This window comes from Osmia lignaria, chromosome 9 (genome assembly GCF_051020975.1).
Source record: "Osmia lignaria lignaria isolate PbOS001 chromosome 9, iyOsmLign1, whole genome shotgun sequence".
NCBI lineage: Eukaryota > Metazoa > Arthropoda > Insecta > Hymenoptera > Megachilidae > Osmia > Osmia lignaria.
In genome coordinates this window covers 12460760-12485745 of record NC_135040.1, presented here as the reverse complement: position 1 = coordinate 12485745, position 24986 = coordinate 12460760, and the positions used below count along the sequence as shown (strand labels likewise).

At 34.1% G+C, this 24986-nt stretch overlaps 3 protein-coding genes across 8 annotated transcripts in view; 1 reads left to right on the top strand and 2 right to left on the bottom strand.

Annotated features, from left to right (window-relative positions):
* Nucleotides 1–149: 149 nt before the first annotated feature.
* Nucleotides 150–8253, bottom strand: Trhn (tryptophan hydroxylase). Of its 2 annotated transcripts, none has more exons than XM_076690223.1 (12): nucleotides 4330–8253; nucleotides 4028–4110; nucleotides 3652–3865; nucleotides 2733–2836; nucleotides 2591–2658; nucleotides 2463–2513; nucleotides 1777–1875; nucleotides 1656–1702; nucleotides 1454–1589; nucleotides 976–1102; nucleotides 624–853; nucleotides 150–517 (listed from the first exon to the last, which is right to left on the bottom strand). In XM_076690223.1, the coding sequence occupies exons 1-12, from the start codon at nucleotides 4460–4462 to the stop codon at nucleotides 169–171; spliced, it is 1641 nt and encodes a 546-aa protein (XP_076546338.1). In that variant the 5' UTR covers nucleotides 4463–8253; the 3' UTR covers nucleotides 150–168. The 2 variants fall into 2 exon arrangements, with proteins under 2 accessions (XP_076546338.1, XP_034184941.2); XM_034329050.2 differs by having other exon boundaries at nucleotides 4028–4132; nucleotides 4364–8253.
* Nucleotides 8254–8345: 92 nt separating this feature from the next.
* Nucleotides 8346–19799, top strand: Aplip1 (JNK-interacting protein Aplip1). 4 transcript variants are annotated; one of them, XM_034329085.2, is made up of 8 exons: nucleotides 8346–8480; nucleotides 10656–10868; nucleotides 12601–12821; nucleotides 13615–13887; nucleotides 14313–14465; nucleotides 14563–14843; nucleotides 14915–15093; nucleotides 15402–19799. In XM_034329085.2, the coding sequence occupies exons 1-8, from the start codon at nucleotides 8398–8400 to the stop codon at nucleotides 15472–15474; spliced, it is 1476 nt and encodes a 491-aa protein (XP_034184976.2). In that variant the 5' UTR covers nucleotides 8346–8397; the 3' UTR covers nucleotides 15475–19799. The 4 variants fall into 4 exon arrangements, with proteins under 4 accessions (XP_034184976.2, XP_034184961.2, XP_034184970.2 ...); XM_034329070.2 differs by having other exon boundaries at nucleotides 12580–12821; XM_034329079.2 differs by having other exon boundaries at nucleotides 10656–10880.
* The window catches only part of LOC117606506 (uncharacterized), a 60043-nt gene continuing 54805 nt past the window's right edge, over nucleotides 19749–24986 (bottom strand). For both annotated transcript variants that reach the window (XM_034329026.2, XM_034329015.2), the window contains 4 exons: nucleotides 24723–24773; nucleotides 24606–24646; nucleotides 24403–24543; nucleotides 19749–24322 (listed from right to left, as the gene is read on the bottom strand). In XM_034329026.2, the coding sequence (XP_034184917.1) occupies nucleotides 24230–24322; nucleotides 24403–24543; nucleotides 24606–24646; nucleotides 24723–24773 (326 nt within the window). In that variant the 3' untranslated portion in view covers nucleotides 19749–24229. The remainder of the gene's footprint in view (nucleotides 24323–24402; nucleotides 24544–24605; nucleotides 24647–24722; nucleotides 24774–24986) is intronic.

The window sequence follows — 24986 nt, the reverse complement described above, 5'->3', positions numbered from 1 at the left end:
AATACCATTATCATTTGTTTAATAATTCTCTAATCAAATGCAATTTTCTACAAACATAAATTACTCTAAGCATACATTTAATGAACTATTTAAAGAATTACGTTCTCAGCTAGTACTAATTTATAGCACGCATAACGATCTAATCGCCTATAATAGAGAAAGCATTATTTAATCTAGCGCACTGATCATGTTACCATCAGAAGAATATTCTTTATTCTGTCCTTCTACCGGGTTCTGAGGATCTTCGACATTAGGACTTTTGTCGATATCGCTATCAGAGGATGAAGTATCTTGAGGTAACTCGATACCTTGTGTTAAAAGACTCGTTATCCTTTCAACGTCCACCGTATCATCCTGCTCGTGTATCTTTCTCAGGGCATTCGAAACGATACAAAGATCACCCCTGAGTTCACTGACCACTGCTGTAATCTTCTGAGCGTCTGTAAGAACTTCTACCGACTGTGTGTAAGGATTGTAACGTAACCCGAATGGACGTTGTATTTGATTAGCAAACGATCTGGAAATATGAAATATGAAACTGTGAGGATCACAGTAGGCTTCGCAGGAGAAAATTCCATCGCTACTTGTCGCTATGATTTTGGAACAAAGAATCGTTTATATACCGCATTTTCTCCTTCGCTTCCTCGAAGCAATCCGTATAGTAATAGGCGTTTTGGAACGCAGTGATAATGCATTCTTGTTTGCAAGTTACATCCGGTTCGAATCGAAACGTTTTCTCCGGGGCTGAAACGGCATGTTTTAATTCCGCGACAGAGGACAATAGCCCTGCCCCATAAACACGAAGCACGCCATCCTGTTTGCATAATCCAAATTCCACGGTGAAGAAATACAGCTAGAGAAGAAAAATATATGTGTCACGAATGGAACATCCTTCTTTGTTAAAGTAACCTTCCGATAAATTTTTGTAAACTTTTGATGAGATTGAGGAATGTGCCTCGTGCACGGTACACTTACAGTTGCCAATTTATTGATGTCCTCGTCCGAGGCTCCAAGGGAGGCGAGTCCAAGTTCTTGCGAGAATTGAGCGAAACTTGGATTCGCTAGAAGCGGCATGTGTCCTAACAATTCGTGACAGCAGTCCCTGTACATTATTCAAGAAACTTAGAAACGGAAAACAATGAACAAAATGTACAGTGTCCTATGTAAATATTATCAGGAAGCTTGAAGGTTTTTCTTCGATTTTATAAAAAATTATTTCAGATTAAAAATGTGCCTATTGTATCCTGTATATAATTCATTAAAATTCCAAATTTCTTTTATCTCCGAATTATATATGAGAACAAAAATGAAAAAAAAAAAAAAAAAATGTTTAAAGTTATACCACAGGAAGAGATGGTTAGAATTTTATCCGAAGGATACACTTTTAAAATGAAAAAGAAAGGGATCAAATCTTATGGCGATAATTAATTATTAAAATTCAAATATCACTCACGGTTCAGGCGTGTAAAATGGATCCGAGGAGTGTCGAATGTATTGCGTACAATGGAATACACGAAAAGCAAGACCAGCTAAAAAATCTCTCGGTGAGAGATAACCAGCCACGGGTCGAAGTTGAAATCCAGTTGTCCCTGACAATAAAATTTTCAATCATACTTTCAATCTTTATCAATTTATCGATAAAATTCTACACTCACGTTTCAGGAATGCATTTACATCTTGCAATTGTGGTATATTATCCTCCCTGTTGTTAAAATATAAAACTCGTCAATTAAATCCTCGTTTCACTTAATTTAATTTAAAATAAAAACAGTTTACCTATAGCCGCAGTATTTCACAAGTTTCGGCCAATTTTCTAAATATTCCTTGCAAGCGTGTTTCTGATAGAGTTGATGTAATTCACGGAAAACAGTTCCCCTAAATTGTATAAATACGAAAGAAAAATTAATTAAGAGGAACAAGTTTCATTTCTGTTTAAAGTTCTTTTTAATACAAAGATAAGTCTTGGAGATTTCCTTAAATAGATTATTTATCCGCATTTCCGTTGCACACATCCGGCAGGAATTGGATTAGAGAAGTCACTCGAAGATCGTGAGGATAAATCGAATAAGGACAATTAAGGGGTGCATTCAACGTGAGCCAACCTCCGCTTGTTCACACGTCATGAAGGAGGAAGATGGAAGGAAAACTCTTCGTTTTGTATTGGCAAGGTTCTGGAAACTGTTTCGTAATCGAAGGAAGAACTTGCGAAGATAGAAGAAGAATCGTCTCCTTATTCGTTATAGATTGCCTTCGCATTCTTCAAAGCACGTACGGAGATTTCTTGTAACGAGCGAAGAGAATCAAGAATTTCTTGCAATGATTCTAATTATTTTTATTAAATTTGTAATAGAAGAGTTTTGCAAGAATTTTTTATTTCAACGTTTCGATGGCTGCATTTTATAATTTGAAATTATCAAATTTTAATTAGTAGAAACATTCTAAATAAGAATAAAATTACAAACCATGTTCTGATTTCTTCTGAAGTATACTGAACGCGAGGAATCGGTTGACCACTGAAAAAAAGAAATAATAATTTGATCTTTGGGTAGTAATTAATTACTATGCAAGAAATTGTTCATTTCTTACGTACTATTTATAATTGTTCGCAATATCAGCGAATTGTACACGGCGTTTGCGATAAATGGGATCTTTGAAGCCCTAAAAATGTCGAAGATCGAATTTGTTAAACATAGGTCTTTCTATAATTAATATATGATATAAGAAAAACGTACAGGATGATCTGCGTCTAATTCAGATCCATACATGAGCACTTTTTGGGCTTGATCGAGATCCGATATTTTTCGTGGGAACCATGGCATATCTACTTCACTGAAATCTGTTAACATTCAGGAGTAATTAAACATATAGGAACTTATTAAACTTAGGGTTCTAAAGGGTTAATTTATAAATTTAGAGTTTCTAAGGGTTACTTTTTAAATCTACATTTCCAAAGGGTTAATTTATAAATTTAGAGTTCCAAAGAGTTAATTTATAAATTGAAGGTTCCAAAGGGTTAATTTCTGAATTTAGAGTTCCAAAGGGGTAATTTATAAATTTAAGGTACCAAAGGGTTGATTTCTAAACTTAGAGTTCCAAAGGGGTTAAATTCTAAATTTAAGGTTCCAAAGGGTTGATTTCTAAATTTAGAGTTTCAAAGAGTTAATTTATAAATTAAAGGTTCCAAAGGGTTGATTTCTGAATTTAGAGTTTCAAAGGGTTTAAATTCTAAATTGAAAGTTCTAAAGGGTTGATTTCTGAATTTAGAGTTCCAAAGGGGTTAAATTCTAAATTTAAGGTTCCAAAGGGTTGATTTCTAAATTTAGAGTTCCAAAGAGTTAATTTATAAATTGAAGGTTTCAAAGGGTTGATTTCTGAATTTAGAGTTCCAAAGGGGTTAAATTCTAAATTTAAGGTTCCAAAGGGTTAAATTCCAAATTTTAGGTTCCAAAGGGTGAAATTCTAGATTTAAGGTTCCAAAGGGTTAATTACTAAAAGGGTTCCAAACTATTACTCTCCATTATTAATATAACAGTGATGCTATTTTTCTCTTTTCCTCTGTTAAATCATTTAAGATCACTAGTTCAACTTGTCACCAAAATGAATAACTATTATTTCACAGAAGAAATTGATCAAAGATGACGAAAAACTTACCGAAGCTTGCAGCGGCGGAAAGCATTGGACCATGAGGAATATTTCCCGTTTGTTCGTACTGTGCCAAATTAATAGCAGCGACTTCGCGACTCAACATTCTCGTCAATTGTTCCATCCTTTTGGAATCGCATTCTACATCAACGAGAATCTCGAATTCGGAACCGCGACGCATTGATCTTCGCGATTCGATATGAACCACGTTTACGCCCAGATCCTTGGTGCAAAATTTTAATTAAATTATAGAGTAAATATTGGAGTTCTTGTTAAACAACGAAAGCAATTATGTAAAAATATATGACAAAATAATGTAATAAAAATATTGAAAATAAAGAGCAAGAAAATGATTAATTATTTTCCGTTCAATTAAATATTGTACCTGAAACACTTGCAGTGCCCTTGCCAAACCACCGACTTGATTTTTTAATGAAAAAACCACGGAATTTTTGCTATCGTTGTTCGGTTGCCGTTCGACCATGGGGATCTGAACGAAGGAAAGAACATATCCATGCGTTACATTCAACTTACGCGATGCATATTGATTCTTTCTTAATTATTACAACCAAATATTTAAAAAAAAACTGATTAAAAAATTTACAAATTTACAAGTTCGAAGCTTCACTCTACATGAAACTGAAATCTTTTTCTCGATGGATCTATTGTTCGAGGATAAAAAAAAATGTTTACACTTTGCACTAATTTTAAATGAACGCACGTCGCTTGATTTGTGAATGGGACTTCCTTCCTTGATGGCCCAATGTTCACCCCTTTTGTACAGCCACACCCCGAGGAGACCTTTCCCCGATCCACTCATGATGATCTCGATAATTATTTTCGATTTGACACTATATTAATTTTATAATTCCTGCAATAATTTTTTCAGGATAACGGCTGGAAATACTTCAAGGATCACGAGCAACAGTGTCCCGGTACCGGTGCTGTCCGGCTCTTCTTAAGACCTCGGTCCCCTCCGCGTACGGATTCTTCTCAATGACAATCTGTTCGCGATTGGTCGACGCACAGTAGTACGAGGTTTCCCCATTGGTCGGATAAGACTTTTCATGGGGTTGAAGAGGAGTGTTGGCTCACCCCATTTAACTGTAACTGTGCGCCGCTTGCTGAATGTATATTCTTCGTGACGTCACTGGAACCTACAAAACGTGGGAGGTGCAAGAGTCGAAGACGATGTACGAGAGAAGAGATTGCAAGATCCCATGAAAGAGGCTTTTTTTTTTTTTCCTAGTCACCAGTCCCTTCCTTCGATTCGCACATGGATCAGGGACGTTCTCCCTGTAGGTTTCTGGGCCAAGTGAAATTGGTTGACCAGGAAAAAGACACGCATTCCTGCGTTGTCTTAGTTGTTTCCCTTTTTTTTTTTCTAATACTTTCATTTTAGCGAATTTTGTATTTTCAAATTTACTTCCATAAATGGTTCCCTGAGGCCATTTAAAAACTTGATAATGATATAAATTTTCAAATATTAATTAAGCTGACCAAGGTACAATGATATTGATGTTTTGATATTTTTAATTAAGAACATTATTGAAAATTTACATTCTTTCCAACTTCTAATATTTTTCTTTTCACGCTTGTAAAATCAAAGGAAATCAAACAGTGTCTCGGTAAATGTCAAACGCGTCTTTGGACGAGGAAGTGTTTCCGAAAAGTGCAGTCTTCTTTAGAGAATTGAATTTTTTTTTTTCAACGAGACAATCGTTCTCCCTTTGTATTTCTTTCCTCGGAACAAAGGGTGGTGTTTAATAAAAGCTCGAGGAGAAGCTACTTCTCGATTCTTGGCAAAGCAGATGCAGCACATTACCAATGTCCATCACTTACCGCTATCAGCTACCATCCAGCTTTACCCTCGCTAAATTATACCGAGCATTCCTTGTGGCATTAAGAGAATTGAAAGTATCGTTCGATCTGCGAAATGGATCTTTCGTTTATCGTCATGTTTGTCAGCCATTAAATCGTTTTTGACGATGAGTCTTTTGAGATGTTTTTAACCCTCTTTGTTATATAACAAAGTATATAATAATATTTAAAAAAGTGACGGTGACCTTGAAATCTTTGAAATTTTTGAAACGCCCCCACTTTTGGAACCAACAGGTGCATCAGCTGATGCTCTCTTTGACACCATTTAATTTTTCTTAATGACATTTATTTCTAGAGATACAACAGCCCTTATAAATATTTTTATAAGCGATAACGTCTGTTAATATCTGCAACCACCCGCATTTCAAGATCTAGAGTTTCATTTGTAGAGAACCCACAAAATGAGATATCTTCTTTGACCCTTTAAGCTCAAAATTGAATGTTCCATTGTACTTTGAATAACTTTCAGATCAAGATGAAAGATATCGAATTTAGTATTCGTTCATAGAGTGAAGAAAGCTTTTGTGAATGATTCCACCCTCAAATTTCCGAATGAAAGATTTCTATATATTAGAAGGATAATACGATGAAACAAATTACTGATTGAATTTAAATTTTAATTAGCACTGTTCAGCTCTATCATCCGAGGGTTGTAGTCATTTGAGATATTATAGTTCATTTCTGAGTGGAATGTTTTTATACCAATTTTCAACTAACAATTACTCAGAAGAGAATAAGTGGCCATCTCAAGAATTAAAATTGGCCATTCTAGAATTACTCACTCTTACAGATTATCAAAACTCCAGCTCCCCAATGTGAAGAGTGTGACTCTGCAATATCCATAGATCATTTAATCCTCCACTAAATATGATTTCCTCCGCAACGAACATAAACTAGAATCTTCACTCAAGGACAACTTAAATTTATAAAAGATACCAAACTGATAGAACAGATAATGTAAGCTTTACCTACTCCTTGATGTCGCTAATAATCTTGTAGTTGATGTGACAAAAAACCGTAATTAAAAAAAATAATAATTACATTCTTGTTTTATTCAGTGCGTAGAAATGTTTCTTTCTCCATTCGTCGTCTTCGATTCTTTTCCTGAATCAGCGCCGTTTATTCGTGCTGAGAGGGAGGTCCAAGAGGATCTCCCTGTTTGCAAACGACTGGCCATCTCAACTATTTTTCTCTAATCGATGAAATCGTTTGAAGTGGCCGCTCTGTATTGAGATTCTTCGAGAAAAGAAATTAAAAGTTCCATTTAATTGGATATTTATAATGATATCTATACATAGAAGAATGGAACTATACATGGCCTACTATTTTCCTAAAAAGGTGAACACTGTTAATTTAAAATAAGAAACCTGAAGCTTAATTCTGACTACTGTCAAGTAATAATCGAAGAAATTTAACGTATAAATGCAATTTAATCTCGGCTTAAATTCAACACAAACCACTCAAACGAATGTTTCGAATATAACATTGAAAGTTGAATATATTATAATTATTGATCCAATTTAAAATTATGAAGAAGAAATAGGATATTGTACGATAGATTATAAACTGTGCCTCTTCAAACTTTCAAGCTGGTAACTTCCTTAACTTGATTAATCGACATTAATTACTCCTCCCAAGTCGTCTGTATCGAACTACCCTTTTACACTGAACGTCCTATTATCGTTAACTGGTTTCCTGCTTGCATCGTAAAATATATTTTCGATACACGAGGCACGAGCATCATTCGGGAAAGAAATTAATATTCTTTTAAAAATATACAGGGTGATTTGAAAATAGAACATGAAAATTTAGGAGAGTGCTCTGCAACTCTGAACCATCGAATACTTATGTGATTTGAAAAGCTGAAATATTTGATAAAATAAAAATCTAAAATAAACAAAAATTTGATTATTGAATATTACTTCATAAGCTACTCTAATATCAAGCTTATAATAAATAGAAAGTGATACGGAAATATTTAGTTTAATTTCGAAACACTCCACATCCCTCTTCCGTGAATAAACCATCTTCATTAAAAATGAATGTTTCCAATTTTGCCAACACCCTCCGAAGCATTTCTGTACTAGTTAAAAAAGACTTTTTCCCTAAATACTATTAACCCTCGGACGGTGGGCCATAGAGAGTCTTAATTATAATTTAATTATTTTCTTTTTCTAAATTTCACACTGCTCCCTTAAAAATGATTCTTTTAATATATAAAACTCTTTCATATAAAAATTGTATATTTAACTCTAGGGTAATATCTTTGTATACGTTTTGTAAGTTAAAACAATTCACCCTCTCAGTAGTATTTTTATTCTGCCCAACCTCCCCTATCACTCATAATTCCAAATATCTAATATTTGTATTTTTAATTAGATAAGTCAAAAAATTCCCAATCATATGGATTTAAAAAAAAAAATTCAAATATCACCCAAATAGGGATGACACGGAAGTGACACACAAAATTCTAAAAAATTTCTAAAGTAAATAACAAGATCATATATTGGGTGAAATTAGCCCGGGAGATTCTTCGAAATAGAAAAAAATCTTCGATCTTTTCTGGGGTTAAATCGAGGAAACCGTGACTCGGCTCGAGTCGAGCAACGTTTTGGCTTCTCTCGTTCGATTTCCTGGCGGCGTGGATGGAAAATCGTGTGGTGCACGCGGGGGTGTGCGCGACGCTCACGACGCAGGAATCAATAGGGCGTTGCGAGCGGCGTCGAAGCGATCGTCGTCGCGCTACGTCGTCCTCAACGTCAGCGACATCTTGGCCCGTACGTATTCCGGGGGTCGACGAGCAGCTCTCCTGCAGGCCGTCACGGCCGCCTTCAGGACCGACCCCACGTCGTTTCTCAACCGTTCGCTAACAGAATGGCCGACACCGAGTTCGAGGAATTTCGGCAGTACTTCGAGAGACTTCCGCAGCATCTGAAAGCACCCCTTTCGAATTACACGTGAGTAAAGCGTATTCATACCTCCTTTGCATGATCGCGCGTGTCTTGCATTCAGAGGGAACATGATTCATAAGGAAACCACTGGCCATGTCTAATGACCTGGATGATCATTTCGCGTTTCGTCGTCGATTTCTCCTTTCTCCAATGGGGTTGCATAGGCACTTCTGCAGGGGTAAAATGATGGGGTTGCATTAAGGAGACCGTGACAGGATTTTTACATATTTATTTAAAAAATAATTTCTTTGGGGTAGTTTAGATTTTTTGTAGAATGATTTATTATCTACGTTGCAAATTCGTGCGATCTAACTGGAGAATAAAATGCAGTTACATTTTTGTATAAAATCATAACTGATGCACTTTGCAGTGTTCAAATGACTGCATTATTAACTTGTGTATATATAATGTGTATGTTGATTTCTATTTGAAAATCTGGATTTTAATAATTTAGGACAATCTAATCGAAATTGCAGTTTATTGCAACAGGACGTTCCGATGGTATTTTTGTATTTTTTTTTTTGTTGGGGGTGTAATGGAATTGGATAGGAGGCAAGTTGCATTATGTATTTATTATTTAATGCAGTTTAGGGTGGACGAGGTACACTTTGGGGAGGAGATTATGGGAGTACCGCATAGGTGCATCGAAAAGATAAACCGCGGAGGCGCGGTCGATGCTGTTCTTTGTACGTGAAATAAATTCAATGTGAAAAGATAGTGGTATAAAATATTTCACAAATATGTCTTTCATTTATACCGAGTATACCTTCGCTTCTTACGATTGCCAACAGATAATTAATTAAGGTTGCAAATTGATTACAGTTAATTTCATTAATACTGCCTGTTACATCACTATGAAATGGAATAAGAATTGCATTTCAATTAAGAAAAACTAAAAATTATTATGGTAATATCTTTTCAAATTATTCATACGATATTCGAGAAGATTGAAAAATAGAAAATTTCAAACTTTAATTTTTTTCCAAAATAATTTATCAACGTAAAGTATACGCGTTGATTTAATTTCCATATTTACGTTAGAAGACACGACAGCTAAAAAGGAATAAAATAAAATCGATACGAGCGATGTCGCGTAAGCGAAATGATTTTCAATTCACTTGTCCCTCATGATTACTCGTGTTTTATACGAACCATGCTATTAATGGATCAGAGTCGCGACTCAGTTTTTATCGTTAATTATCTAATCGTTCGTCCCCATTTCTTTGCTACGACGAATCCCTCGTAAGTTCTCGAGATTCGTAAATAGAAGTAGACACAAAATCTCTTACGATTTATACTACTTAAGCTTTCTAGGAGGAATCATGCATTCTTCAAATTAATCTTTGATTTTTCTAAGGGGGTAGATCTACCACTTTCTCTCGCAACGTGTTATGATAATATCGTCTTTTACCTGTTGGTCGAATGGTATTCGAGTGTTTCTTCCTCGTGACGAAGTGTTCCTCGAGAGTCAGCTCTGATCCACTTGCACTTTAAATGGATAATACTTTAACAGAAGACGTACTAAAGCGACACATCAGATTCTCTGCAAAACTTGAATCAATCGTTATAGTAGATACAGTCTCTACAAACGAAACAGAAGAATTCCTAGTTGTAAAAATAAAAATAAGAAACGTCCAATCCTCGAATAGTATATATGGGACCATTTCAGATCTACCCTTATATTTGAAGTAATTAAAAAAAAAATTTTTCTATGCATTGTACGAAAGGAGAATTGGTTATTACAAATCTCCTCTATATGCAGTTTTAGAAAAGCCCTTATACTTTAAAACTACTGAAACTTTTTTAGAATTTTATATTTTCCATGGTGTTATTTGCTGTGTATTATGATCCTCTACAAAAAATTATTAAAGTACTTGGGTCGAAAATTGCTTAGTTCAAAAGATAATTGAAAACTACTGGAACTTTAACATTTAATATTTTCACTGACCACCTACGCCCCAAACCATATATAGAAGGTTTCATAATAACCATGATCTATCAACACGCAAAACCTCATTAAAATCTGAAGAGGATGCTTGGAAACCTACCAATACCATTGCCAACATCCACCGTACATGTAGATTCTTATAGTTTAAAATATGAATTGAAAGACTTTAATAAAAATGGCTATCCTTGACACGTTTCAACTTTAACGATTCTGTAAATTTTTCTTACCAACAGATTAGTTCACGATGTGATGATAGACGATTCCCCGACCTCGTCGCAAGGTAGCGACGCAGAGGTCGGGAGATCTTGCGACGGGGTCGCTGGCGATTCCGAGGACGAGGAAGTGGTGGTCATACATCGACACGACAATCAGAGTGGACACACTTCCGGGGACGATAGCGAAGATCTCGATCACAATTGTTCCATTGTAGCGGACAGCGACTTTAGGTTGGTAACCTCGTAAGTGTACCGTTTCTTTTTTTGGTGTGCGAGCATTGATTCTAGTTATTAGATTTAGATTTTTCTATGAATCGCTCGTAATTCAAATCTTTCTGTCCGTTTTACTAAAGAAAAGTGGGGAACATAAAAGTTGTCAGACTTATTTTTATAATAGTATTGTATTACATTAATTTTGGGAGTAATAACGGAGTGCACTCAATTTTCTTTATAATCATGCAACTTTCCTTTGTTTTCCTAAAGATGATATTAATTGAGAAATGATGTAATCATCGGAATTTAATAGAAAAGAAAAATTCCTCTTCTGTAGTTAAATAAAATTTTGCTTATTTCTATAATATTTTGTTAGAGCTCTTTAATTAAATTGCATTTAGTATGTTAAAAGCAATAAAAGTGATAATATATTCATGTTACTTTAATACGATTTTGATTTAACCGCGAAGACAGTACTGCTAGCGCCATCGGACGACAAAGTGCTGAAACTTGTTAGCGTCGATGGTTTACCATCGGTAACATGTCTTTCTTTTTAATTTTTATATTCATAACTCTTTTAACACACTAAATGTTTTATAACAGTACAAGTCAGACAAAATCAGCACAAGACCGAAAGATTATTAGAATAATTATTTGACAAACTATTTGAAACTACTTAATAAATTACCGACTTATCGACTGAACTTCCGACAATCCGTAAGTCAACGAATAGTTTGCGCCGTTTTTATATAGATGGCGCACTGACCGATGGCTTGGGGTATTAGGGACCCCGAAACACCCGCGACAATTTGCATATCGACATTATGGCATCAGGGGTGTCAAGGACCCCGAAGCTAGAACGTGCGACCCACAGATTTTCTATGGAAAAATTGAAACCTCTATAACTTTTGACTAACAATAAGATTAAAAGTGTGGAACTTTTCTTTTCTATTCAATTTTAATGCTAAACTTTAATTCAGCACGCAGAGAACAGTTTTCTACTATTAGTTGAGACAGTTTTAATCAATCCCTTTTATTAATTCTTAAAGTTAAAATTATTTTAATCGTTCTCTATTCCCTCCTAATAAAGAAAATCCTACTGATATTATTTCAATATTAGAAATGCACTATGTTTAAAATGAACTTGCATGCGGATGTGATAGTACTTACTTACTTCCTTATATCCAGAAGATTAGATTTCTTTTACTGAAAAACAATAAAGTATATTCATTAAGAACATTTTACAATATTTTATATCCTAGTAAACATTTTCTCAAATTTAAGCTACGAAAAAATGTCACTCTACATTTTCGGCTCCTTTTGCGCCGCCTCCGAAATGGTTGAAATGTATTTAGTATACTATTTCACGAGTAAATAGGTTTTATTAATAGCTGTTGGGTATTTGTATAAATGAAGTATAAATTATTTCATATTTTTTAGTGCATTTCAAAGTCGGTTGTATTTTTTGTTAAAATTTATTTTATTAAATGTAGATTCATCCTTCTTTGTCACCAGATTGAAAACATCCTGTATACTTCATTTATTCATAATTTTAGATGGAAGCCTTTGAATGATCTCGTTAGAAAGTCGCATGCGTAAGGGAACGAACTATTTTATGACAATGATAATTCCTGAATATTCCAATAAAGAAAAGAAAAACAATTACACTTTGAACGGCATGATGAAAGGTAGCTTAGCTCACTACACGACTACCCTTGGGTGACATTAGCTTGTTCGGTGGACTGAGCAGCAGGGGTCGATCGGCAGGCGTCGGTGGACCGGGTCCTGGCGGAGGTAGCACTACCGTTTCCGGTAACGGTGGTAGAGACAGTGTGTTCAGTGACGTTGGTGATTCCTGTTCGAGCCTCAGTTCCTGGCCGACACCGGAACATGTGCCCTCGAATCGTCCAGGAAGCGGTGGCACCGAGCGTAGACGTCGAAGACTACCGGAAATACCTAAAACAAAAAAATGTAAGTTGTAAATACTGTTCAAACATAGATTCATCTATAACAGTTAGTTATTACTCTAATAATTTCTAATGGAAGAGAAGGACCAGCCCTACTCTGCCCCCTCCAATTAGGAACCCCAATGAAGGCAGAGTAGTCCCAGTGGTGCGTTCTAATTTAATTTAATCTAATTTTCTTCATTTTTATTTATAATATTATAATAAGGTTTTTAATTCCTTAAAGGGTCAGCTGACCCTTCTGACCCCACCTAGCTGCACTACTGTCGACGAGTAGTCTATCCATCATATTTAAATTTAATTTATATAATAAAGATGAAAATTGCTAAGGAAAATCAGTTTCGATTTTATGTTTGAATCTTTTCCTCTAACTTCCCTCTTGCAATACATATACACAATATAAAGGGTGTGCAAAATGTACATCGTCTTCTTTCAATTATACGAAATACACAAATATATCAAATGTCCTATCATTTTGACCTTAACGTGGAACACAATCTGAATCACGAATCGACGATACGTTTTACGTGTTTTCTCATCCCGATCTTGACGATATCACGCATTCAACCGCAGAATCGACGACCGCAGCGAAATAAAATCCATAATGACATTTACTTACGTCACACTTGTGCGTTCGAGGTCCTCTCCGATCGAGATTTATTTCACCTGTGACTATTGCGATCATCACGATCGTAGTTACCAATTCGAAGAACAGAAATCGACAATGTTAAATCTCACCTAAGGTGATCAACGGATTACCGTTTTTTAATCGAATCAATTAAAATTGTCTTATCTCGTAGCCGTTGGTCAGATGTTCATGCAGTCGTCGTCGTCTTTGGCCGACGAACTTAACGCGGCTGCTGGCTCGACGGGTAGCACACGACCGCATTTAAGTTTAAGAAAATGTCACTCGAGGCTTCGCCACGAGGACAGTTCACCCGACAGCGAGCGAATGGCGACTGACAGTGGCCATTCTACTGCCCACTCGCCGGAAAACGGGCCGAAAAGCGTGTCACCGATACCCTGCAACACCTTGCAGAACACGGACTCTGCGTCGCCCAGTAGTACACCAGGTGATTTCAATTACTATTATTCGATATATTTATAATCGATAATATTTCTATAATACAGAAATGGATACCTAGATATTTTATTAATCTGCACAAGAATTAACACGTTCTTAGGCATAGGTTAAATCTACTCCTGAATGACACAATTTACCATTGTCAGCTGTTACCCTGGGCTCGAATTTGTTAACACGACGCCGAGGAATATGATTTTGAAAAAATTGAATTTTAATACAGGGTGATTCTCTCGTTAGTGTACTCAAAGAAAAAAATGGCACACCAGTACGAATGGGCCCAAACCCTTTTCTGTCATCGATACTTCCACGGAGGTGCACCAGAAGAGGGCTTGGGTATTTTTTCCTTTCAGTACACTAGCCTGAGAATCACCCTGTACATTTTTAGCTAAATATTTGTGTAATGTTACTTGAAAGGGAGCGGCGGTGTGCCGTTTACTCAATTGGAGCTGCTGGAGGCGACGCATCGAGGACTCCACAAATTCGTGCCAAGACATCACGATGAGATCGATCTTGAAATCGGTGATCCTATTTACGTTCAGAAGGAGGCTGATGATCTATGGTGCGAAGGTACGTTACAATCAACGAAATCTATTTTATCCAAAGCGTTAAATATAGTAATATTAATATTTTGTTTAAATGAAACATTTTATATAAATTCTTGAAGGTGTAAACCTGAGAACAGGTCGTCAAGGTATATTCCCCTCGGCATACGCGGTGGACATGGATTACAGTGACTTTGATCCGTCAGCGCCGAAAGTGAAGAGGGAACGATATCTTCTTGGTTACTTAGGATCCGTGGAAACGTTGGCGCACAAGGGTACAGGGGTGGTTTGTCAAGCTGTTCGAAGAATCGTTGGAAATTCGCAGGAATCACCTGTATCGCAGAGTTGTATCTTGGAAGTATCCGATCAGGGTCTTCGAATGGTTGACAGGAGTAAACCACGGGTACAGTGATCATTATTTCTCTTCGTTTACATTCGTTATCATTCAACGATTACACGAATTTTATTTTGCAGAAGAATCAGGGTCCTTGCCACGATTATTTCTACTCGTTGAAGAACGTTTCCTTTTGTGCATTTCATCCTCGCGATCATCGCTACCTCGGCTTCATCACGAAGCATCCTACCTTGCAAAGGTTCGCTTGCCACGTGTTCATTGGTCAAGAATCTACCAGGCCCGTTGCCGAAGCTGTCGGGTATGAGCATAAAAAATGACTTATCCATTAATCGTTAAATTAATTAATTAATCCCTAGATCCTTAGAAATTTTCGCAAACTTTCCAGTGGCTAGTTTGTCTCTAAAACGAGAAAATTACATATCTCTGAGAAACCTGAAGCCATTTGCTAAAAAAATCATAGTGCAGAGGAGATTAATGCTATCTAGGAATTTTTGTAAATTTCTTTCATACAATATTTCATGATCAGATTGTGAATGTGAAATTATTTCTATTTCTATTTTGGACCCCTTATTTCCGGATTGTAAGGGTGTAATGTTCTTCTTGTAGGCGTGCTTTCCATCGGTTCTACACGAAGTTCATCGAGACTGCTTTCCCGGTAGAAGATATCTATATCGAATAGATTATTACTGCTGGCCTGTCGTATAGCAGCAATGAAGGAAAAGAATCTCACATTCCTTTGTCCCTTGTACATACTGTCCCTTAGCCTGTAGATATTAAAATGATTAACGCGAATCAAACACCCAATTAATATATGTATACATATATGTATATATCTGTAAGTATATTTACATATATGTGTATCTACAGGGTGTTAAAAAACAAAAGAGTTGCAACGAAACTTCATTAACATACGATATTTATCCAAAATAAACGAAGATACCAAAATTACTAATTTTGATTTAATAAATTATTTACAAGCGTTGTAATAATTTCTTTGCTGTTACTGTATAATATTTTTTAGATTAAGAAATTAATTTGAGGAGGGCCTAAAATCAAGTAAAAATGATTTCTATGATTTTTAATAACAAAGTTTTGTTAATTTATCGATGAAAATTTATAGAACTCTAAACAATTTTTCTACCCATGTTATAAATATCATATGATTCTGAAGTTCGGTTGCAATATTTTGCAACACCCTGTACATTTACCGAAGAATTTCAGGAAGCGTCAGGACGGGACCGATTCAACGCCGTCTCTTAATTTTAATAATTTCATTAATTTATTTCTCCATCAACGTTACTTATCCTTTCACGCAATCCTCGACACATCGATATTTCGTCGTTTCCATAACACTTTCATTGTTCACGTTACTCGATTTCATTTATTTTTCATTTTAATTACGATAGGACGCGGCGACTTGAACTCCGGATGGAAGAAAAAAGTCTTTAATATTTGAATAACGTACACTAATTACTACCGATAAGAAACTAATCGTTAACTTTTCGATCCTTCGACCAAGATATCCATATAGCGACACGTATAGAACGACAAAAACGACAATAGCGTGGATCGTTTTGACGTTAAAACGCGAACAAATTGTATCGTTTTATCGATGTCTTAAGATGATCCGTTTCGTTTAAAAACCGGTCTGAAAACACATTTCCGTTCGATCCCCTAATTACGTTTACACGTGGCAACGAAAATGATCGTTTCACCGAAACGATCGTCGGATAATTCAAGAAACTATCTTAGAGACACGTATATTTTTCTATATTTCTTTCCGAAAGAAGTGTTAATTATTTAATTGCGTTGTAACGATAAGCCTTAAAAAAAGAAAACGTTTCAACTGATCCTACGATTAGGCGACATTGCTGATCCGATTCGCAAAACGACTATTCGATCGAAGCGCACATTGGCCTCTGTACCTCAATTATTATCAATTGTACTGCGTTGCTACGTTTCGCGAACATTCATGCAGTACGAATCAAATCGCACGCACCGTACAATGAAACGTCAAATCAGCTACGAAAAGGTCGTGATTATTAATTTGTACCGCTTATTACGAACGTTCAGTCTCATAACAATTTTAAATATAGTTTGATAAATCGTTATCATGCAAGGTGGTAAAAAAGGAAGGTTCAGAATTTTAAAAGCAGACGAGTGAGAAAATTAATATTTTTAATTATTAAAGAAGTTCTGACAGATTTTCGTGACTTAAAAGTTTCACAAAATGCCACTTGTGAGCTTGAACTCTCCTAAAAATAATTATATAAAGGTTTTCTTAATATACTTAATAGAAAATGGCTGGTCCTTTAATTGAAAATTGGGTAATCGTTGATAGAAAAGCTGTAGATTGATCGACTTTAACAAAGAACTACTTATTTCGTATTCAGAATGTTAATGAAATTTTTATATGGTAATTTTTATCAGACTTTAAGCTTTAAATTGATGTGTCATAAGTACCATTTTCAGATACTTTTATGTCATGAAATTCTGTCAGAGTTTCGTTCTCTCAAAATGAACTACTTAATATGCAATAACCTATTGCAATATAATACTATATATTATTAGCATAATGTTAATACTATTTCAAATTAGTTAATTAATTATTTCTGAATCAATTACAATTTTTACCACCCTGTAAAGAACTAATTAAATAACCGCTAATTACATTACATAAACACGCGTACAAAATTACTTTCATTATTAATAGTCATCATCATCGTTTACAAAGATCACGTGCTTGGGATTTGATCCACGCTGTGTACATTAATTAAACCGTTCGGTTCTACAGTATGTTGAATAAAAATTGAGAGACAAACTGGAGTGCTTAATCATTGCTAAGAAGTACACAATCAGTATCATCATCATCGTCTATCAATTACACGTGCCTTTGATTGAGATCGCCTCGAGTATCGTGCCTTTCCAATTATTTTCTCATACAGGTACAAATTAATATCATCCGTGTGTACATCATTATTACGATTTCAAACGATAAATAATCTTCTTTCTTTCCTTTCTCCTTCTTCGTCCAAGAATTAGAATAAAAAGGCGCGTGATGCAAGAGAAGAGAAGAAAAAAAAAAGAAGAACACTTTTGACTAAAATTTATCTCTGTTACCCTTTTTCAATCGAACGTCATCGATTTCAATGCGACAGTAAAAGAGAATAAATTATTTCCTCGATTACGATGATATTTTGTCGTCGAGACAATTGGGGTTTCGATTCGACTTATAAATTAAGGCATAGTTGCAATTTTTCGTAGCTACACAGAATAATAAATCCTTGTTACTCGTCGTAATATTTTTCCTTTTTTTTTTTTCATAGTAGATAAACAATTAAAAAGAAAAAAAAGAAAAAGGCCTTGTTTATCGAATGTATAATATACTCGAAGAAATATTCACGCTTCTTTACTTCGCAAACATATCTCGAAGCGTCGTGCTATCGTTTCCTGCATTAAAGAAAAATCCTATCGACACTTTTGTTTCCTTTAACTGTAAATGCTCAAGAAGTTTGCAGAACAATTCAGGTGCAGAAGTAATACATTTCTCAGACACGCAGCTCGGAAGATATGTCGGTTGTGTGATAGTATTTAATGTGATAAGGGTATGTAATACTGTCTCCGCAGGCCGCTGGGCTATTGCAATTAAATTAAGTATTCTCTGTTGTGTAATAAATAACACGTAATTTTAAATATTTTTATTAATCTTAGCATACTAGTTTTTTTATTGAAACAATGAAATCATCGTCGTACGCATCGATCAATTTCGACAAAAGGATACGAAAAAGGGGGTGAAAATACATTTCAAAATGAGGGTTTCTTAATCATTTGTAATTTTTCATATAATTTCTACATACATTTTCTTTCAGGCAGTATTATTTACAAAAATGTTCCACCTCCTACGAAGTCTTGGTAATTCAGTCTTGACACAAGTTATACGTGTTACATGATCCCAATCATTACAATATTTCTGTATCAATTGCATTTAAAGAGTTTCATCATTTTCGTTATTTGTTCATACTCGAAAAACAGAATTTATTAAACAGAGAAGAAGAGAGATCACTGCAAGAATGCAATTCCTTAGATCGGATTATGGTAATTGAAAAATATTTTAGAAACAAAGAAAGAGAAAAACAAATGAATTTTCTATTTTTCTTTTATTAGAGAGTCGAAAATGAGTCCCTGGAAAATTGAATATTTGTCAAATTCATGTCCCACATTCCATGATCTTCTATACTGCTCGAGGAGCAACCTGACTGTAAACATTTTTATAAATTTCTGCTTGAATTATTATTATTATTCTTTCATTGTGCACAGAGTATAATATCAATTCATATATTTTTTTTCGTTTTTTTTTTTTTTTTTTCTCTTTTGGAAGAACAGAGGAACGGAATTGGGTTATATTTTCTATCATTCTTTGGCAATCTACGAAGAGCTATACACCTCTTAAATTGTATTATGACAATCACTGTTCGTTTACACACATTGGTGTTAGTATAATTATTTATTATTATTATTAGTACATTCTAATTGAGCAGCACATATACACACAGGAGTAATGTTTATAATACATATAAAAATATTCAAGAAAATTTTCATTGAGAAACTATATATGTATGTTAATAACGATTGCAATAAATTATTTTTAATTTATCGGTTATCATTTGTTTTTTTCTTCTTTATTATGCATCGTAACTCAGTGTGTCAAATATAGCAATGAGGTAAAAATTCAGAGGTGCATTTCTCTTCAGAGAAGCTCATCAAATATTGCGAATCATATTCGCGGTCTTACCAGCTACAATTTTTGCAACCTGCTCAATGCTCCCGACGAAAGCACTCGAGTTACACAATTTTTAAATTATACCTGTACAAAGATTAATCACTCGACGAATTCGTTCTGTACATGTGATACGAATGAAAATATATGTGTCGTTTTCGTATTATTTCATTTGAAAAAAAAAAAGGAGGAACGTTTAATAACAATAATAATTAAAAAAAAAGAAATATGAACGTGTAATATTAAAATAACAGAAAACGACCCATATATGTTGCATTGTAAAGATTTCTCGACTCGAACGGATTATTCTAAATAGTAATAATTATTATATTACTATGCGGTTCATTTACGCAGAAGCGTAATACTGTAATAATTTTTCACTAACGGTACGCATAATAAATTTTATCCGTTTCTATTTTCTTTCTTCTTTTTACAAGATCGTATGAGACAAAAAGAAAAAAAAAAAAAGGAGAACAATGATCGCTTCGCATTGAAATAAGTATCCAAGTTCATGCAACTGAATAACATGATTCGACCGCGCCAATGATTCAAAAGAACATTCTCGCAGTATTTTGCTCCTAACGATAAACCGTGTATAAACGTACAAGAAAGATGTACCGCACATAATCGCGTTGTATTGTGCTTTTTTTCTTTTAGCGTATGTTTAACTTACAGAAAGAAATTGTAAAAATCACTTATGTGCAAACAGCAGAGTATAAAATATATGTATAATAAAGGTAATATTTACAATGTTATCAAGATTAAACACGTTTAGCGAATTCTGTAGTGCCGTCTGTTTGTGTCACATTGCACTCTTCACCGATCAACAATTTTCTCAAGCATTTCAAAGAATTAATCTTACCATCGTGTAGTATTTTTTTTGTTTTTTGTTCTTCAAGGTAACACACGAAGAATCACTCGTACATGTATCGTAATATTCTTTAACTATCATGGATATATTTTGCTCGATTTACAATTTCTTTTTCAATGATTCATTTCATCGTACACGTTTGAGACATACAAAAACATGAGCACGGTGGGGTTTGTAAGCTCGAATCGCGAAACACCATGAACAATTTTCTTTACAAGGAAAATCCAGGAGAATAGAACATCAAATTTGTTTAAATTTTTGATATTTATAAAGAAGCCCCGAAACAATAATTCTGCAAAATTATAGAATGGATTATTTGGAAATTAGCATCCAAAGTCATGGAGGTGTTGAAAATTTAATAACTTCTTCAAATTTAACTTTTTCCTCCCTTTTCCTTTTTGTAAATTATAAAATACACTTTGAAGAATTATTACAGAAGGTCGCATGATTTTATAACAAACCTAAATTGTATAATTAATTTCCAAAGTGGATCCAATAATTTTCCAGAATTATTACATACGGTGTATTCTATAATTGCACAAAATTAAATGAAATTAATATACAAAATTTCGTGCACCTTCCTTATAAGATAGATTCAAAAGGATCGAGAGAAACAGTGACACTAAACACAGACACTTGAAACTTGCTGTTTGTACTATAATGATCATGACGAATTAGAAAATCTGCCATTCGCTTAACTAAAACGTCCCATTCACGATGATAATCGAACAATTACACGCGTGTGGGTTTTATTAATCGTTTCCTAAACGGTATATATAATAATAATCATGTAAAAAAGTTTTAAATCTTTCTTAATCAACGTCGAGCGATCATGAGGCAAGGATAGTCACACCCTTCTCAAACAATGAAATAACTGAGCACAAGTTTCTTGTTATCCAAGCAATTGCCTTAATATATCGTACATTTACAATTACACTCCCTAAACCTTTGAAATAGAATAATATATTGTTCCAGTGACGATCAACCTCACTACGCTTGACATCGATGTCAAATGACATAAAAACGAGTTAACGATAATTCATTTTTTTTTTTTTACAATGAACATATGATGTGTACATATATAAGAAGTATTATACGCAGGTAATATTCCTTCTTCTCGCAATTTCGTTTAATTCTTGCTCGTTCAAAGCATCGTTTCAAGGATAAGAATTAAAATAAATATATTTATAGATAGTTTGGATTGAATTTTGTCATCAAGCTTATAAAATATTGTTACTTTGAAAAAATGATATTATGCTCAACAATGCTTTGCACTTTGGAACCATGAATTCACGTTAAAACGGCGGATGGTCTGTCCATACATTAAGAACATCATTTGTTAACTACTACTCTAAACCCTACCTGATAATCGTGACTTGTATTAGTATACGCAGGAGCATGAAAAAGAAAAAAAGGAAAAAAAAGAAACTCTTCTTTACTATATATTTGGGGAATAGCACACGAGTTGCAAATAGATGTACAATTATACGAATGAACGATGAAAGAAATTCACAAAAGAAAAAATAATAATCGGTCATTCCCTTAATCGGTCAACTATCGATTTAGATTGAGATGTACGGAATTCTTATTTACAGTATCAGCCTTATTTATAGTTGTACATAGGAAAATGGAACTAAATGATACATATACGAAGTGCCTCAAAAACGTTACACTATCTAAAAGCTACAGATTTTTGTGAGAAATAAATTATATTTCTGTTTTTTTAATTTTGCAATTTGAAAAGTGTTGTGCTTAATAAAACTTTGCACTTTGGAACCTTGAATTTACGTTAAAAGGGTGTGTGGGTTGGAGAAACTTGGAGAATCCAAAAGGGGTGATGCTACCCTCCCAAAAATTAAGAGGAAAAATAATTTATATTGTGAAATAAAATGACTTTAGCTGCTATTTTAATTTTTCGAATAAATTCTAATTTCTTTCGACATGAAAAATCTGCAGTTTTAGAATTAGAAAATCTTTTTGGGACACTCTGTATATATGGTGTACCGAAAATTATGGTACAAGCGGAAAGGAGGTGATTTCTTGTGCAGTATTAAATTGAAAATGTGAGATGACATATTTTTTTCTTTCATTCAAGGCTCGGTTTTCGAAAAAATCGGCCATGAAATTCCGTCAAGTTAACGGTTCACTTGACTAACAATGAGAATCGGATGAATGGATCTTACTGCACATATCTACTTTGTGTTCGTATTTGTAAACAATATATTATTTATATTTATATATATATATATATATATATCTATATATGTTGCATATGTCCACAATGAACGCGCGTTCATAATTAATCTTCCATACGCGCAACTCCATTTTATAGATTTTTAACATTTTTACATTGAATCGCAGATTCATTTACTTGATTATGCTTATTTACGGTTTTGTCAACTGTATCTTAAAAAAAAAAAGAAGTAATTGTAATCGGCCTATGTGTCTTTATATATACCATAATTACACATCAGCCAAATATGGTAATTCCATTTACTACTCAAGTTAATAGATACTAAAGCTTAACTAAATAATTAATAAAATAATATAAAGCAACATAATATTGGGTGGATAACGAGGCCAGTAAAGTTTCAAAGTTTTGCATAATAAAATACGAGATAATAACATTTGAAATTTAATAATTTTCATTACTACTTTACGTTTTTTAATGAAGTAAAATATTTATAAAAATAACAGGTTAAGGTGCTTCAAAAAAAAAAAAAAAAAAAAAAAAATAAAAAATAAAAAAAAATAGTGCGTACCTCTGGAGAAGGACAAAGAAGAAAGCAGTCCATACCCTTTTGTAGAAGATTATTTTAAAAAGAGAGAGAAAAAAAAGAATAATGTTTGAAACATTTACAGTCAATGATTTCATTGTTACCATACTCCTGTAACAATAATAAAAATTAGATACAACCACGTATCTAATATTCTTCATTTTATAATACGTTTCTTCTTAAAAGCATATCTCTTTTGTTCGAAACACAAATTTTGTACTGCCATCTTGCTTCCATTGGAAAGATTCAAATCCAAATTTCTTGATACCCTACAAGCTCGCAGGATTTAAACTGAACTGGTGCTGTATCCATCAGACATATGTATGCGCACATATCGTGATCTATTCAACATGGAAACAGTATTATCTTTTCTTCATTCCCCATTTAAACAATGACCAAGTGTAAAACAGTCCAGAAGGCTGAACGAATAGCGCGGTCGTTTAAAAATCGAGTCCACACTATCTACAAACTTGTTATCATAAAATTTGAAAGTTGCGTAACATTGGACCTTTGAAAAACGTAAAACTTAGCCGCCATTTACAATAAAACTCACACGAGTTACGGTATGCGAGCAGTTCGTATTTCGGCCAAATATGTGACGATGTACAACGTCCATATAATTCGGCTTTCAAAACAGCCTAACAATGGAGACTGGATATTTATATCTGATTATCTCGAGGATTTCTTTTTTTTAACTTCTATCTTCGATTTTCTGTTAACAATCAATGTTATCTTTTTACTTCTTCAGTTACAGAATAATACATGGGTCTCGACATTATAGTGTCGTCGATTGTCGATGTAACCATAGTTACATTTTCCTTTATCAGATTATCATTGTTGTGTCATTGATAACTTGCAGAGGAATGAGTTACAGTGATTCTCACTGAAATATTTAATATGCAATTCCACGTACGTCAACACGTGCTTCCTGGATCAGTTATCTTGTCAATTTATATTGAAATACTTTGTTAAGATCATCTTGAACTTATGATTCTCAGATTTCACTCTTTTATACACCGATATTGTGTTTTATGTTTATTTGAATATTATGATGATCTTGTTGCAAGGTTTCAAGAATCTGTTTTTGCATATTATGCTCCGCCTAAGATTCAGAATAACAAAGCGTGTAATTATTTAAATAAAAGATACTGAATAATTATAAACGAATTACTGTATATGTACCTGTAACGGCGTTAGACTTCCTCGTTTTGCCTGTAAAGCTGGGTTCTTTAAATCTCGTGCCAGAACGTTCAGTTGCGATTCTTGTAACGATATGCTATTCATTAGCTGTAAGTGTTTCCTTTTTATCTCATTATTGATTGCCTGTTACAAACAGTAATGATTTAATGTTTCTTTCAACCATATTTTCATTAATTTACACTTACATTGTTATCTGCTAGTTGTACTTTCGTCTCGTTGAAGGAGTCTGAAAACATTGATAAACAATTGTAAATATTACTTATGCACGACTGTTTCTAACCGGTGCATACTGTTGTACTTACTTTCAAAAATAGGTACATGCCTGAGGTCATCGAATATTTTCATTATAATATCTGCAAAGGCAGAAAATATTAATTAAAACACAAGTGTATTGAGACACCTCTGTCTGACATGATTTGATGACAGAAAAGTTTCACAAAGCAGCACTTGTGACGCATCAATTTAAAGCTTAACGTTCAACAAAAATGGCTGTACAAAGATTTCTTTAATATTCTTAATACAAAATGGTTGATTCTTCATTGGAACAAACAGTGGATCTTAGTAGG